At 46.1% G+C, this 16,570-nt stretch overlaps 6 protein-coding genes across 6 annotated transcripts; 4 read left to right on the forward strand and 2 right to left on the reverse strand.

The window, feature by feature from the left end:
• Positions 1 to 13: 13 nt before the first annotated feature.
• On the forward strand, positions 14 to 925 carry MYCFIDRAFT_42301 (uncharacterized protein; the record flags this gene model as incomplete). Its single annotated transcript, XM_007933784.1, has 2 exons — positions 14 to 77; positions 138 to 925. The coding sequence occupies 2 exons, from the start codon at positions 14 to 16 to the stop codon at positions 923 to 925; spliced, it is 852 nt and encodes a 283-aa protein (XP_007931975.1).
• Positions 926 to 940: 15 nt separating this feature from the next.
• Positions 941 to 2,268, reverse strand: MYCFIDRAFT_42194 (uncharacterized protein; the record flags this gene model as incomplete). The annotated part of the gene is made up of 3 exons (XM_007933778.1): positions 941 to 1,270; positions 1,310 to 2,122; positions 2,233 to 2,268. The coding sequence occupies 3 exons, from the start codon at positions 2,266 to 2,268 to the stop codon at positions 941 to 943; spliced, it is 1,179 nt and encodes a 392-aa protein (XP_007931969.1).
• A 7,250-nt stretch (positions 2,269 to 9,518) lies between these two features.
• Positions 9,519 to 10,343, forward strand: MYCFIDRAFT_83221 (uncharacterized protein; the record flags this gene model as incomplete). The annotated part of the gene is made up of 3 exons (XM_007933860.1): positions 9,519 to 9,774; positions 9,826 to 10,151; positions 10,236 to 10,343. 3 exons carry the CDS (start codon positions 9,519 to 9,521, stop codon positions 10,341 to 10,343), a joined length of 690 nt encoding a protein of 229 aa, XP_007932051.1.
• Positions 10,344 to 11,620: 1,277 nt separating this feature from the next.
• Positions 11,621 to 12,040, forward strand: MYCFIDRAFT_42215 (uncharacterized protein; the record flags this gene model as incomplete). The annotated part of the gene is made up of 2 exons (XM_007933781.1): positions 11,621 to 11,770; positions 11,819 to 12,040. 2 exons carry the CDS (start codon positions 11,621 to 11,623, stop codon positions 12,038 to 12,040), a joined length of 372 nt encoding a protein of 123 aa, XP_007931972.1.
• Positions 12,041 to 12,576: 536 nt separating this feature from the next.
• MYCFIDRAFT_42500 (uncharacterized protein) lies at positions 12,577 to 14,743 on the forward strand (the record flags this gene model as incomplete). The annotated part of the gene is made up of 5 exons (XM_007933800.1): positions 12,577 to 12,711; positions 12,760 to 12,956; positions 13,008 to 13,650; positions 13,929 to 13,958; positions 14,009 to 14,743. The coding sequence occupies 5 exons, from the start codon at positions 12,577 to 12,579 to the stop codon at positions 14,741 to 14,743; spliced, it is 1,740 nt and encodes a 579-aa protein (XP_007931991.1).
• A 62-nt stretch (positions 14,744 to 14,805) lies between these two features.
• Positions 14,806 to 16,387, reverse strand: MYCFIDRAFT_146648 (uncharacterized protein; the record flags this gene model as incomplete). The annotated part of the gene is made up of 4 exons (XM_007933861.1): positions 14,806 to 15,153; positions 15,202 to 15,603; positions 15,637 to 16,053; positions 16,115 to 16,387. The coding sequence occupies 4 exons, from the start codon at positions 16,385 to 16,387 to the stop codon at positions 14,806 to 14,808; spliced, it is 1,440 nt and encodes a 479-aa protein (XP_007932052.1).
• Positions 16,388 to 16,570: the final 183 nt, after the last annotated feature.

Raw genomic sequence — 16,570 nt, forward strand, 5'->3', positions numbered from 1 at the left:
TCCAAAGAACACCATGTCTGAAGTGAATATCGACGGCTTTTTCTCGCTCGACGGCAAAGTAGCCCTCATTACAGGCGGTCGGTATCATCTCCAGCATCTTCTGAGTCCCATGTCCGTCTAATTCGTCTTCTCATTAGGCTCTCGCGGTCTGGGCTTACATACAGCAACGGCGTTTCTTCTCGCTGGCGCCAAAACACTGTTCATCAGCGCTCGGAAAGCTGGCGGCGCACAAGGAATAGATCAAGCAGTCGATCGTCTCAATGCTCTGGCCAAGCAGAAGTCCCTCCCGGGTAGGGCGATTGGTATAGCCGCGAACGTAGCACAAGAAGAAGACATCAGGCGTCTCGTGAGCGAAGTGCAGAAGCATGAGTCCAAGCTTGATATTCTTGTGGCCAACGCTGGAGCTACTTGGGGAGGCCCTTTCGAGCCGACACCGGACTGGAGCAGCCAAAAGATCTTGGACCTGAACGTCAGAGGAGTTTTCAACCTGGCACGGCTATTCGCGCCAATGCTTTCCGCAGCTGGTAAACCCGATGATCCTTCTCGAATTGTGATCATGTCGTCTGTTGCAGGAACGCATGTCAGTCACGTTGGGGAACATGGCACAATCATGTACTCGGCGTCAAAAGCCGCGGCCCATCACCTGGGAAGGAATTTGGCTGTTGAGCTTGGTCCTCGCAACATCACGGTCAACACAGTAGCTCCCGGATTCTTCCCATCCAAGCTGGCTTCCGGGCTCATAGAGATTCTGGGCGGCGAAGAAGAGCTATCGCGGGAGAATCCGCGGAAAAGGCTTGGTGAGCCAAACGACATTGCTGGTGTGATGCTTTTTCTGTGCTCAAAAGCATCGAACTATGTCAATGGTGAATACATCTCAGTTGATGGCGGGGCGAGACTAGGCGCTGGCCGCCTGACAAGACTATAGAACCTAGCCTTTCAATTATGCCTTCGAGTCTTTCCGTGCATCAATTGGGATCAAATGTCCTGCTCGCATGCGATCAAAAACGCCGTACCATGCCTCCTTCGTGTCTCTTTGCTCCGTGAAGGGGTTTTCCTCTGGGCTGCTGTACATCTTTGTCATGTCATACTGTCGATCGAAGTCAAATTGTGTCAGAAGGAAGTATTCAAAGCCTTTGAACGTGAGGTCGGAGTCAGCAACGCCGCTCTTCAGACCGTATCGCTTCTCTAGAACTTTCCACTCGTCGAGGTGGTCGTTGATATACTGGCGGACCTCAAGCCGGCTGGGAGTGTCAGCAGAGGGAGCCGTTCCCTCCAAGCCGAAGTAGGCGCATAGCTGTGGCCACTTCACACTCCATGTTGAGTAGTCTTTGGAATCTGCTACATTGAAGCCTTCTCCTTTGGCGCTCAGTGGTAGAGTCAACGACAGGTGTAATGTCTGCCTTGCGATCATGTCTGAAGAGCTGTCATTAGACTTAGCATTCCAAGATTTTGCTGTGCCAGGGAAGGGAAGGATAGCACCGTGGCCTTCGACATGAGCGTAGAGTGACAGGAAGATGCCAAGGGACTGCGCCAGACTGTACGCGTTCTGATTCGGAACAAAGCCAATGATGATGTCCGGGCGGGTATCGATCCAGTTCCACTTCTTGTCTCTGGCGTACTCAGCGATCCAATCCAGCTGAGCATGGTAGAACAACATATCGCCGTACGGCGGTCTCAGTCTTGGCATGTCCTCTCGAAGAGGAGTATGAATATAATCTGTAGGATGATTCTCGAGCAGGTGACATCCGTACATCTTGGCTCCTGTCTGTAGCACACAGAACTCGAGTGCTGGACTGAGGCGATCCATGGCGATGATAGCACGTTTGAACATGTTCACGGCGTCTTCGTATTCTTGTTGCAGATCCGGAGATGCTTTGTATGCAAGGTAGAACACGTGCGTGATTTCCTCCACATGCTGGACATAGTCCTTGAGCTTCGCCTCGACCGTCTCCTGGGAGTCAAGCAAGTTTACACCTGACACAATCTGCAATCGTGGGTCTGCGGGCCAGAGCGAGTCTTCTTGCTCCAGCGGCCGATTTGTCATGGCCACAACGCCCTCCCAGACCGCAGCCTGCGGATAGTCGTGCAGAATCTCATTGATGAAAGACCAACCAGTGACACCCTATACCTCACGGATCAGTGCCGGGCCACGTATTTATTCGATGATCAATCTTTGATCTTCCCAATGCTGAGACGATGACTGCGTGCAAATATTGCTTGGGCTAGACTCACACTGGCGCCGAAAACGATCGCTCTTTTGCCGCTCATCTTGGGGTTTGATGCGGGACTAGATGTCCTTTCGGGTTCAATGGCTATGCTCGAAGGCGCAGTCAGTCGATTAACGCTGCTGGATGCCATGGCCGCCGTCTCTCACGTCCCCAGGCGGCTCACGGCGTGGCAACTTCAGCTGGCAGGGACCAGATGCCACAGCATGCGCCATGCCGATTTCTCGGCAGCTTGATGTGGTCTTTGGCAAGTCGTTCGGCCGGCGGTCATCTGCCTCTCTTTCTCCTGCCCGAACCCGAACTGCTCGGCAACCATTCGCATGAATTCCGGAGACCCGCCGGTTGCCTGTTGTGAATCGTGCTAGGGATGCAACTAATCATCGGATTGACAACTATGTAACTGTACGAAGAAGGATTAGGAGCCTGCTATAGAAACTGCAGTTAATATAGCCATTGTGTGTCCTTCCTCTTGGGACAGGTTAGCTAATGGTATTAGCTGACTAGTATATCACCTAACTAAACTATAACACTCCCCCTTAGGTAGAGATAATGTACTGTTCAGATTAGACACTTCAAATCTAGGCTCAAAGCTTCACTTCATCTTCTAACTGCCTTTAGATATTAGACTATATCTGCTTTATATACAGCTTTATATACAGCTTTATATGCTGTACTACTCGCACGTGCTTATATTACAATGTTTGCTAATTAGTTTGCTTTAGAGTGATATCCTTAGTCGTGATTGTAGGGTTAGTAGGCGCCTATAAAGGACACTTAAACTTAACTAGACAACTTAAACTTTTACAATCTACTCTTTAGCAATCCCCTAAGCACTAGCAGCCTCTACTAGAATTTAAATTCTTACCAAAACTTTTCAAGTCTAATAGCTAGCCGAGACTTTATTATAGCGATAATTCTTTACCCTAGCTTAGGGAGTATAGCGAGTAGTATAGATAGTAGTAGTAGCGGGGGCGGTAGTAATAATCTAAACAAGAATCGGCACCCTTCGCGTTATAATAAGCTCTAGCTTGTAGAGACTAGTAAGTGTTACTGTTAAAGTTTCCCCTTTTCTAACAATTTGCTAACTAGGCGTAGTCCTTAAGGAAGTTTAGTTAACTATCGCGATTCTCTAGAGAATTATCTAGTACTTAACTAATATTGGTCCGGAGCAGACTCCGCCTTAGCTGCGCAACGTTAATGTTAGGCATTTCATTACGAGCTAGGATAATGCTCGGCTGTTTCTAAGTGTACCTCCGCGTCTACGTAAGGCGGCTAAGGCATTCAATTTAGGCTTAAAATCGAATGTTAACTACTTGCCTACCGCGCTTGTGCATACGGCTGCTACTAGACGCGTATATACTAGTAACAGCTAGTGCGGTCCTTGCAAGCAGTTAAAGGGTCCGTACTTAGAGTGTATAACTCTAAGTTATCGAATTAACGGTTAGGATATCGCTTTCCTAAAGGGCGCTTGTACTAACTGTACTAGCCTAAATTATTATAGTCAATACGAGTTCTCTAGTAAGTTAAATCTAGTCTTATGCATTTTTTTGAAGCAAAAACACTAATTCTTTTATTAGGTTACGTCTCTCGGCTACGCTCTAATACGAATCGTTAGACGCCTATAGCGCCTCTACCGCCTCGCAATCCGGGGAGTAGAGCAGGCACTAATTAGCGTCGTCTATACGTGCTAGTCCCGTCTAGCATCGATTAGAGTACTCCTTAGGGCGCCTAGGTAGTAGCAAATTTGCTGCTATAGCAGGCAAATGCTTATGCCTAGGCTGCTACTTAGGGACGTAGTCGTAGTCTAGGTTCTAGGTTGTCTACTAGTCCTAGCTCGACGCGTAATTCTAGTAGTCCTTAGAGGGGTTTCTCTAATTACGAAGACAGTAATGCTAAGATAGGTAGCTGATTAGGGAGATTCGGTTTTTTCTAGTAGACACAGAGCTATAATATATATTTTCGATTTTGAAATAGGCTAGGTAGTCTAGATTAGTAAAAGCCTTGTAGCATTAGAGAGTTTCTAACTCTTAAGGGCTAAGGTATTTCTTCCTACTTAGTCTCAATATTGTTATAAAAGAAATTTTGCAGCTTAGACTGTATAGTGCAGCTAGGCTGTTTCTAGAAATTAGAATGAAATTCAATGAGTGTATAAAGCTTGTTTTCTAATCCTACAAATAAGATTTTTCTTTCTAAAGGAGTAACTTAGGAGTTTGTCCTAGAGACGCTATATTATCAGAGAATTTTGTTTAGAGATTTAGGCTTAGTAAAACAGTCCGCTAGCTATTTGTTAGTAGTAACGAATTCGATACTAATCTTTCCCTAGGTATACTGTTCTCTATAGTAGTAGTTCCTAAGGGAAACATGCCTCGACCTCTTAGAATTTGTATAGTCCTTAATAAGGGAAATGGCTAACTGGTTATCTACCTAGACATAAATCCTATTAACTTCTTCCCTAGTAAGTAGTTGAAGCTTAGTTATCAAATTTCGGAGCTAGTAGATTTCTCTATATACTTCTATTAGAGCAATATACTCCGCTTTAGTACTAGAGAGCACGACTTCCTTCTAGAGCTGTAATCTCTATATAATTGGAGTGTTGTTAAGAAGCATAAGGGCGCCTAATGTTAATCTTAATAATAAAGGGTTACTAGTAAAGTCTGCATTAGAGTATGCCTGAAATTCTAAAGTTTTCTTCTTTCTAAAGACAAGTCCTTTATTAACTGTGCTAGCAATATACCTCTAGAGATGTTTAGCAGCTATAATATGCTTAGGTCCGGGATTCTAAAGGAACCTAGCAAGGTGGTTGACGGCGTAGCTAATGTCTAGTCTAGTCTAGTTAGCTAGAAACTGCATTTCACCAATTATGGTGTTAAACAGCTAGTAGTCCTAACGGTTATAGGGGGTTGTAAGAGGCTCGTAAAGCTTCTTAAGTGGATACTTTATTAGCTTATACTAGTCTAAGCTATGCTTCTAAAGCTTCTCTTTAGCATAGTATGTCTAGGAGATAGTAAGGTTTCCCTCCTTATCTTCCTTTAGATAAAGGCCTAGGAATAGGTTAGACGTAACAATCTTAATTGTATACTTCTTACGAAGACCTTCAATTAGAGTATCGATCTTTACCTTAGAGGTTCTAAAGATTTGGAAGTTATCTATATAAAGGAGGACAAGAATACTATTACCTTGCTATAGGCAACAGTTACTCTTTATCCTACTTAGGCTAAGTTGACGAAGAGTGTCTAAAGCATTATAGTGCTAGAGATTAGCAGCCTGCTTAAGGCTATACAATCCTTTTCTAATACGGATAATCCACTTTAGAGGGTGCTTCTTAAACAGGTACGCGCCTTCTAGGGGTCTAATGAAAATCTCTTTATCTAGAGGGGGATTCAAGAAAGCAGTCTCGATATTAACCTATCTTCGCTTCTAGTTTTTGTTTACTAAAAGCCTAAGGACAAGTCTAGCAGTAGCTGCTCTTAGTATAGGAGTATAGGTATTAACATAGTTAAGACCTTGCTTCTATATAAAGCCTCTAGCTGTCTATCTTGCCTTATATTTGTTAATAGAGCCGTCTAGCAGGTATTTGATCTTAAAAACCCATTTTCCTATTAGAGGTGTTCTACCTTTTAGTAGGGATTCGGCTAGAATCCACTCGATTGCACTAGACTTTTTAAGAGACCTTATCTCTTTTGTAACGGCTTTTCTCTATTCATCCTAGTTAGGCCTTTTTAGGGCTTTAGCTAGGGTTGTTAGGTTAGCTAGCTTCTAAGCATCTTTTATAGTAGCAGCTATAGCAATCTTAGTGATCTTACTATAGTTATGCTTAGCTACGGCTCTGCTAGACCTAAGTCGTACTTCGGCTTAAGGAGGGTTTAGCTAAGGTGGGTTAGGAGCCCTCTTTCTCTTACTAGTAGTCTTAGGGACTTAGAAGGGAGTGATTAGGGTGTCTTCTAGTTTAGCAGTATCTGTTTCTTAAGTATGCTAATTTTTCTTAGGAGCAGCTTCCTACTAGGTAGCTAGTAGTTCTAGTTGGTGATTTTGGAGTATTAGCTTATTAGCTATAGGTATTGGCTAAGGTAGTGTTCCTTGCTTAAGTGTACCTTGCTCCCCCTAAGCTATAAGGGAGTCTTCCTAATCTTCCTAATTATAAGCCTACTAAGGCTAAGGGATACTACCTCTAAATAGCTCCCCCTAAGGTTCTAAAGAGTGCTAAGGTATTTAGTTATTACTAGGGAATAGTGCTAGGATTCCTAACTCAAATGAAAGGTCAGACTAGGTTTTAAGTACCTAAATAGTCTCCTAAGGGACAGCTAGTCTTAAATACTCCCCCTAAGCTTAAAGGGTACTTAGAAGCTTAGTGAAATTGTCTTTATAGACAAAGTCCTCGTTGAAGGTAACGTATAGAGAGAATCTAATGTTATGCTGCTATACGCCATCCTTCTAGTACGGGTTCCAAAGTAGATAGTTTGTTAACGAATTTTCTTAGAATCTAATAAACTAGTAAACGAAAGCTCTTAGTGCAAATTTCTAGGAGTTAAGTCGTTCAACTCCGGATTCGAGGTATTTGAATGCCTTATAGCTAAATCGTCTCGTCTTAGATAGGTTAATGTCTGTACTGCCGATATTCAAGTCTAATTCGAAAGCCTTAAGTAGAACTTCCTTAGTTCTTAAGTTCACTAGTCTATTAGTTAGGTAAATCGAATGCATTACTACAAAGCACTAGCAGTATATTAGTAGGCTAGAGTCAATCATTATTACTCTTGCCTTAAGTAGAATCGTCTTGTTTAACGACTCTGCAATACTATTCTGCTCCGGTGTATATAGTACAGATACATCCTATCTAATACTAACTTCCTCTACAAAATGTACTAGATCGTTGTTAGTAAACTCTCCCCCGCTATTACTAAAGATAATCTTAGGGATTTTGTTATATTGCCTCTTGATTCTAGTCATCCAGTTAGTTAGCTTGTTACTACTTATTACCTTATCTTTGTTTCGAAGTAACAGACCCTACCTGAGCCTAGTTTTAGCATTAGTTAGGATTATAATGTACCTATTTCCAAACAGATTAAATAGTTGTACGCTAATAAGGTTAACATAGACTTCGTTAAGGGCTTTTTCTAGTCTGGTTCTATATTCTCTTAATATAACTCTTTAAGCTCTCGAGAGCTTGCAGGTCTTATAGTACTCGAGTTTAGATATATTAACTTCTTCTAGGCCTAGAATAGCTTCCTTAGTAGCTATTAGGATCTTGTTGCCGACGTAGCTAAGTCTCTAATGCTATCTTAATGTGTCCGCTCGTAGTCTAGCGATAGCTAGGGCTAATAGCTACCCTTTCTAACTTAATTCTAAGTTTGGTTTTGAAGCTAAGCCTAGTATTTTGACTCTAGTATCTTTAAGGGCAAGTACTCCTTATACTTCCTCAACCTTTCCAATTAGCTTGCCTTTAAGCATTAAAGTGCCTAAAGGTCTGTCTAAGTAAATGCTATATTTCTTCTAAAGACGCTCTGCTAAGATTAGGTTGCAATCTGAGTTCGGGGAGTAGAGGACGTCTATTAGAGTAATTAGGGTTTTCTTTCCTTTATAGGTTAGGAAGATGTTAACAGTTCCTAATCGTAATACACTTAATTTTCCTACTACTTAGGAGAACTGTATAGGCTTGGTTAGGTGCTTAAGATCGCTAAACTAGCTCTTGTTCCCTATAATGTGTAGTAATGTACCTATATCCTAAACTTTTGTGTTAGCTATTAGGTTCTTAGAGCTTGCTATAGCTAGTCCCGGCTTTGCAATAGCTCCCCTAATTAGGCCCCTACTAAGGCCGTCTAGCTGATAGTCTCCCTTATCTTCCGAGTTAGAGGAGGAGTCTAATTTATCTTTATTATTATTGATAGCACTACTAGATTTGCCCTTTCCTTTGCCTTTACCCTTCTTGCCTTTATCTTTGTCTTTGTCTTTGCTCTTGTCTTTCTTTCCCTAACTAGGTAGTGCTATATTAGGGTATTGCTTGTAGCACTTAGCGTTAGTGTGTTTGTGCTTGCACTAAGTGCACTAGTCGTTATTATTGCTAATAGCCCCTCTAATAAGCTTTAAGCCGCTAGATGACTGTCTAGGAGGCTTTTCTCTCCTTAGGGACGTTATTATTGCTTTAAGGGAGGAGTCCTTAGCTTTAGGCTTATTATTATGCTTCTAGGATCTAAGCTATTCGTAACTAGAAAGGCCCTAAATAAACAGCATCCTAACAAGCATATTAGGCATCTTAATGTCTAATGACTTTATAGGCGCTTCTGTTGTTATAACTAAGCTAGTAAATTGTTCTATCGATGTTTAGAATCTGTTAAACTACTACTAAAAAGATTCGTAGTACTGCTAGGTATTCGGATTAGTAAGGGGCATCCTAATGTGCCTAATAAGTTTGATAGTATCAAATATATCTACGGTTATAATAGGCTTGTATAGAGCCTCAATATAGTCGTATATATCCTTAGCTAACTTAGGTGTATTACCGAAGTCTAGTCTAAGGGCAGGGTCGAGTCTAGCAATAAGTATACCTAGGGCTTAGATGTCTTTCTTCTTCTAGTCCCTAAACATGTCTCTATACTACTAATCGGCTAAGTCCCCTATAAACATGCTTTTTAGAGGTAGTTTTATTTTATTAGCCTAGTCAAGTCTATAGAATACTATACTAACTAGGTCCTTTTCTAGAAGGGCCGCCTAGAATATAAGCTTCTAGTCTTAGAAGTTGATCCCCTTCCTAAGAACCTAATTCTCCTTTGCTATCTTTGTCTAATTAGTGTCTATCGTTCCTAGCTGCCTTTTAGTATAGTGCTAGGTAGGGCTTGTAAGGGACACTTGCTAGGTTTTGGTCCGAACTAGAGCTCTTAACTAGGTACCTAATAGGTCTAGATAGCTAGCTCTGTTTAGTGGACTCTGGAAACAGTTCTTTTATAGTTGAACTAGATAGGTAAGCGTATACGCCGGGCTTATAACCTATTGTGAATCGTACTAGGGATGCAACTAATTATCGGATTGACAACTATATAACTATACGAAGAAGGATCAGGAGCCTACTATAGAAACTGCAGTTAATATAGCCATTGTGTGTCCTTCCTCTTGGCACAGGTCAGCTAATGGTATCAGCTAACCAGCATATCACCTGACTGAACCACAACATTGCCGCGACCCAATGCGGGCAACGCGGATCCTGGTCTCGTCCCTGGATGGCGATGGCAGTGCATTTGAATTGTTGCTACCGTCGCCCAAGAGAGGCATTCAGTTCGAAATTGCTGTTGTACCGCACTCAAGATGGACAAGCCGTTGGCGGGCCCAAATCCAGGACTGCTATATGTGAACTCGACCATCAAAGACCCGAGACTGTCTGAAGAGGCTTCTACAGAATGGTATGAAGGAGTGCACATTCCGGATGTCTTCAAGACCAGTGGCTCCGGAGCACCGACAAAGGCCTATCGATGGAAAGCATCAGATCCAGCAGCAGAGAAGCCATACTTGGCCTTGTATCCGACCGCTGACGTCGATTTTCTGGGATCCGACGAATTCAAGCGTGGGTGCATTCAGTGTTCAAATGAACGCCGATAAGCTAAGATGTGGGCAGAGATACCGGTTCACTGTGATAAGCTGCCCGGATCTGGCCAAATCTTTGAGCTTGCCGACTTCGATACCAGGTACTACAAGCTCAAACAGCTATACGGACCGGAGTCTGAGGCGATTGGGGACGCGCAGCCGGACTTTGTCATTGTAGCTGGCTTTACGCCAGCCGACGACGAGGACTATGAGCAGTGGTATCAACAGGAGCATCTGACAGAAATCTCCGGCATTACCGGCTGGCGAAAGACAGAGCGGTATGAGCTCTTTTTCGCGCGCTCCAATCGCGATTACAACAATCCTCTGGTTGCTGACAAGCCCAAGTACTTGACTCTGGTACGTGCTCGAGAGAAGGCGTTCCTGGCGACGTGAAGCTGACGGCCGTAGCATTTCTTCGATGGTGAGACTTTGCCGGAACAGGAGCTTGCCCGGGCCAGTGAGAGCGAGTGGACCAAGAAGAGCATGGGAAGCATGAAGAAGGCGGAGGTGGCCGTGTTCAAGAAGTTGGCATATTTTGTAAAGTCATGAACGGGATTGCGGGGGACTGTTTTCGATGTTGACATGTTGTTCTTCGAGTAAATAAGATTTAGAAAGAACATGGGTGAGAAAATACGGGTTGTTACTTCATCTCCTTTCACCCACCACTACAATCTCGTCGTTCGTCATCGTCGACTTCGTCTTGTGTCCAACATGATATGGTAGCACGACTCTCCGCCGAAGAGACGCAACGAACAAGTTGGAGAGAGAGGTCCGTCCCTCCTCAGCCCCACACAGCCGTTGCCTCCTACACCGACGTACGGCCTGGCTGCCTCGTCTATGCTTTTCCAGGCGGGACTGCTCATGGAGCTACAGCATTGCCGCACGCCGCAAGCGCGAATCACGTGTAGGTAGACTATGTCTTCATTCACTTTAGCAGCAGAATGCACCAAGGCGTCCTCGTGGTGTATTTCGACTCTTTCACTGCATACGATATACCTTTTACGGTTGCAGCGGCCGACGTGAAAGCGGAGATGAATCCATCGAATGGAGTAAGATCGATGAAGGCAGGCAGATGGGCATACGCAGGGGTTCCTGCAATACTGAGATTAGGCGGCATCATCATGGTTGTTGGTTTACCTCACGACCCCGTACCAATTTCGACTATGGATCTTGCCCTTGGCCGCTACAAAATCAAGAGCGAGAGTACTGGCTTGCCTCGAAGGATGAAAAAGGCAGTCGACTTTCTGGCCAAGCACTCGATCAAACCTGAAGTACAGCACCGCAAACTAGAGGACCTCAATGATATGGTCAATGAAATGAAGACCGGTTCTGCTACTAAGCGAATGCTAGTCGCCTTCTGAGTGCATTGATCTCAGCTTCAGCTGGCGACCGTAGAAATGCAAAACTTCCCTATATGGCCATCGTCAACCTCATCCTATGTGAACATTCATTGCCCTGGTGGTGCTCGCTGTCGCGGATACAGAATTCCTAAAGCAAACAAGTGACACGAAGACGCTACGAATACAAAGAGTTCCCATCTTCCTGCGTTCCTGACTACGACTCAGAGCTTGCCTCGCCTCAGGATCTCACTGGTGCTGTGATCCACCATGAAAGACGTTCACTCCCGATCGCATCCCACTCGGATAACCTCAACGGGCTTACACGGCAACGCTCGGCATCTTCCTCGAAGTTGGGAGCAATCTCCCCTCATGCGATCCCCGCAAAGATTCTCATTACGAAGCACCGCCTCAGTATCTGTGTATATCTGAGATTCCACACTCCCACTGAAGCTGTGTATCGACTTCGCCTGACGCAAAGATCACACAATGACGTTGAAAAAGATCGACCACGACTTCCAGAATCCTCAACTTTCTTACGATGCCAACCCAAACTACCAGCCCTATATCAAGCTTTCGTTCTATTTCTCCAAAGGCAATAATGTCACAGACGAGCAATTCCATCGGCACTGGGAGACGGTCCATGCAGACCTGACGATCGCAGCTAAAGTTTTCAAAATCTTCAAGATACGACGCTATACTCAAGTTCATCAGACTGCCGATCTCAAAGAAAAGGCTCGAGACCTTGGCGCTAACCTTGGAATCGAGCATATGGACTATGATGGCTGCTCAGAAATTTGGGTCGAGAAGTGGGAAGATTGGGTCGAATTTTCCAGTAGTGAGGAGTATTCTCAGGCGATGAATCCTGACTGTAAGCACTTCATGGCAATGCCTGTACGAGTAAGTTAATGGATGACTGGTCCTTGTGGCGCCGAAGCTGATTTGTTTAGGTCTTCGCTGGATATGAGAATGTGATCTTCGGGAATGCTACGCCTGGCGTTGGCGGGAATGATGGTGTGCTACCTGAGACGTTGAAGACTAGAGACTAGAGTGTGGCAGCGACGGTTTTTGTTCGATACGATATAATTGGCAAGTGTCGTTGGAGCGCAATGGAAATGCCCTCAGACGTGTTTCGGATCATGTTAACCGCTGCTGCCCTGATCTTTTGCTCTCTGCTTCTGCTTGACATGGCTGGACCTCATCGGCTAGCATTACAGCTGTGCCGACTCTTTCCCCTCGTTTTGTTGCGCTCTAAGAGACCAATGGGCAAAGATTACCGGGCCAATGGGCTCAGGCTGCGATCCATGGAGTTGCAAGTGTCTATCAGCAGGGGTTCCCATTGAGATCTCGACAACTCTGCTTGGAAACACGACTTGATTCTAACAGTTTGTGATCGCACAATTGCTGAACGAACATTGCCCTTCAAATTTATCAAGATGACGCCAATGTCATCAGATGACAAGGACAAGGCTGTCATTCAGCATGAAGAGGACGTGACAGTATCGCCGCCATCCGAGAGCGCAGTCATTAATTCGACCGAGAGCACTAACATAACTTGGAAGACATGGGTCGTAATCTTCGTACGCAAACAAAGCATTGTTCTCTGATCAACCGCTGACGAAGTTCAGATTCTGTCATCATGCTTCGGTTTATCATTTTGGCCCGTTCCAACAACATCCGCCATGCAGACTACGCTGGCTTCGAAACTCGGTGATGCTGGTGGAACCTCAGTCTACTGGTACATTCCCGCTTACACGACAGGAAATGCCCTAGGATTTCTCATCGCTGGGGCCAACAGCGATCTGTTCGGACGCAGGATCTTCTTGTAGGTAATGAGTAGGGTACTCGAAACCAGGCACTAATAACAGCGCAACAGATTGGTCGGGGAAGTCGCTGCAGCCGTGGGCATGCTAGTATCCGCTACCGCCAAGAGCCCACAGCAGATGACCGCAGGACTGGCAATCGCCGGCTTTGGCGGTGGCTTCTGTCAAATGGCGATGTGCTCGATACCGGAGCTGATGCCAAACAAGTATCGTCACATTGGCATATGCATTTCGGACGGGTTTGTCTTCGTAATTGTCATCATTGGCCCTATCGTCGGCCGTTATGCCATTGATACCGGAGATGCTTGGAAGCACATCTATTATGGTGGCTTCATCGCTCAAGTCTTCTCTCTGATCGGACTTTACGTTTTGTACCATCCACCGAAGCATCCTAAAGGCGTTTCCTGGAAGGAAGCAATCTTTGGGTTGGATTATATCGGCACACTGCTGGTCATCCCGGGAGTCTGCTTGGCCCTGGTCGGAATCATCAATACTACGTATATATCAGTTTCGGATGTGATGGTGATCGTACCACTCGCTGTAGGACTTGGCCCTTTGGTGCTATTCGGCTTCTGGGAGACGCTGTCGAATACGAGATACCCACTCTGTCCGCCGCAAATTTTTAGCGCGCACCATGGCCGCCAATTCACAGCGCCTTTTATTCTTGCTTTCATCGTTACTATGTTCTATTATGGGGTCAAGAGCGAGAGTACAAGCAACGGTAAAGAGAGAGCTCTGCTACAGGAAATACTCACGGAAAATCACAAAAAGCCATTCAGTGCTGCGCTTGTGTAAGGGCTTGCTGATCGTACCGCTCCTGCTTTCCGTGTGCTAGGTAGAACTGAAGGGCAGCTTCACCCTCGTGCCTACCTACTTCCAATTGTGTCGTCATGTCGCTCGCTCCCTCCCTCCCTCCCTCCCTCTCTCTCTCCTTTCTCTCACGAGGTACTGGATTTTGCGATCTAAGAATTTAGCTAAGAACTATCAATGTGATCTATCCAACGGTAAGATCTTTGAACGCGACCAGGAGAAGCTAATTGCTGAGACATACCAGATGATCAATGTTTTCTACGTCACTCCAGAGACGCCTCGTTCTGAGCAGCTCCTCCTTACACTGCCAGGGAACATAGGCTTGGTTTTTGGTGCGATTCTTTTGATTTGTTTTGGCAATCTCCTAGGCCACTGGAAGTGGACTCTTACGATCTCCTGGATTGGCATGACTCTCTTTGGTGGTCTGATGGCTCTTGTCACTCCATACAACAAGGGCGCGATGATTGCCCTTGCCTTCCTTGAACAGACTTGCTTCGGCTGGGCACAGTACGAATCCATCGCGTTCACACAGCTTGGCGTCCACCAACATGATCTTGGCATGTCTGGAGGGTTGGCAGGTGTCGCTCGATATGCAGGTGGCTCTCTGGCGCAAGCTATCTATACGAGCGTGTTGACCAACACGCAGACGTCAAGAGCCGCTACGCTGGTCCCGAAAGCAGCGATGAATGCAGGCGCTAGTGAGTCGGTGGCAGCAGCTCTGCTGGAAGCTCTCACTGCCGGCGGGAATGGAACGTACAGCGTTCATGGCAGTGATGCTGAGATTCTTGGCGCAGCAAGTGAAGCCTTCCAATGGAGCTATGCATACGGGCTGAAGATCACTGCTCTGTCGTCGCTTGCGTTTGGTGGACTTGGCTTGGTGATGTGTCTCTTACTAGAGAACATCGATGCGAAGATGAATGATCAGACGAATGTCTTCCTGGAGAACGATGTCAATGCAGAGAAAAACGAGTTTCACTGAGCAGCACATGCATAAAGCTATCGGCGAAGACTCTTATTCGCATCGTCATTCCGCACCATCAATCAGTACGTCAGATTGACCATGATCGTCTTCGGATCTGTGAAGGCTCTCAGAGCATGGATGCCTGCTTCTCTCCCAACACCACTCTGTTTGCTGCCCCCGAATGGAGCCTGTGTCATCATAAGACTGATGCAATTGATGCCAACCATACCTGAATCGAACTCGCTAGCGATGCGCATAGCTTTGTTGATGTCCTGGGTGAAGACTCCTGCCATGAGACCATATTCCGTATCATTGCTCATCTTCATCACCTCCTCTTCAGTCTTGAAGGTACGAACAACCGAGACAGGTCCAAAGATTTCGTCGGTATGGATTTCAGACTTGGGGTCAACATCGGTGAAAATCGTCGGCTGCACATCGTCAGCTGCAAGAAGGGGAAGAACGACTGGGTAGCTTACCTCAACAAAGTAACCTTGACTGCCAACTCTTGCACCTCCCGTGAGAAGTGTACCTTGCTTCTGATCTTTGCCGCGTTCAATGAAACCAGTAACACGATTAAATTGGGCTTCGTCAACGAGCGGGCCAAGAATGGTCGAGTCTAGGTCCGGATCACCAATGAGCTTGGTCCTTTCTTGGAATAGGGCCTTGTACTTGGCGATGAACTTGTCGTAGATGCCTTCTTGCACGTACACGCGAGAGGCGGCGAAACATACTTGACCACTGTGACCAGTGATAGCATTTACAGTCCAGTTGACAGCGTTGTCTAAATTGGCATCATCGAAAACAACAGCAGGGCTTTTGCCACCAAGTTCCAAAGTCACCCTCTTCAGATTACTCTTGGCGGCCATTTCCTGAATTTTCTTGCCAGTAGGGATAGAGCCAGTGAATGATACTTTGCGTACGCGCGTGTGGCTTGCGAGCAGTGCACCTGTGGTACCGTCTCCGGACAGAACCTGAAAGACTCCAGGGGGGAAGCCAGCCTCCTTGATGAGCGGTAGTAAGGCGAGAGCAGCAAAAGGCGTCTTCTCACTCGGCTTGAGGATGAAGCAATTGCCCGTCGCGAGTGCAGGCCCCGCCTTGAGACCGACGTTGCCAATAGGGCCATTCCAAGGAATGATACCCGCCGTGACACCGAGAGGTTCATTGCGAACGATTTTCATGAAGCCATCCTCCTGTGGATAGGATTCGCCCGCAAATTTGTCAGTCCAGCCGGCGTTGAAGCGAAGAGTCTCAGCGCACAAGGCGGTCTCAAAGGCACCAAAGCTGGTCCACGGGGCTCCGAGGGTGATCCTGGTGAGCTCCCCGAGTTCCTACAATGCCGTCAGTTTACAAGGTGACGAGATGCATGATGGCTGGGCACGCAAGGCTCACCTTGGAATGTGCATCGATCAAATCTGCCAGCTTGTTCAGCATGTCACGTCGCTTGGCCGGAGTGGTCTTTCTCCAGGCCGGAAAGGCTTCCTCGGCCGCGCGAACGGCGGCATCAACGTCTTGCTCGCCAGCCAAGGGCACATCGTCGGCGACAAGCTCTCCGTTCTTGGGGTTCTTGACCGTCAGCTTCTGGGCATTCTGCGAGTCGACATATTCGTTGTTGATGATCAACTGCTTGGGCAAGTTTTCTTTGCTGAATGGAAAGTGCGACATGATGGCGGAGATGTTTGGTGGAAGGAAAAAGTCAGACAGAGAACAATGGCACGTCGTCAGCACGCTGGGCAGTACCCGTAGTGCCCGTACCCGTACACGTACAATACACTGGAGCCATCGCGGCTGTCTTTCCGTCACAGAGCATAGACCGAGCCTTCTGCTGCGCGTTCGTGTCAGGCTGGA

Source organism: Pseudocercospora fijiensis, assembly GCF_000340215.1.
Source record: "Pseudocercospora fijiensis CIRAD86 unplaced genomic scaffold MYCFIscaffold_12, whole genome shotgun sequence".
Taxonomy (NCBI): Eukaryota; Fungi; Ascomycota; class Dothideomycetes; order Mycosphaerellales; family Mycosphaerellaceae; genus Pseudocercospora; species Pseudocercospora fijiensis.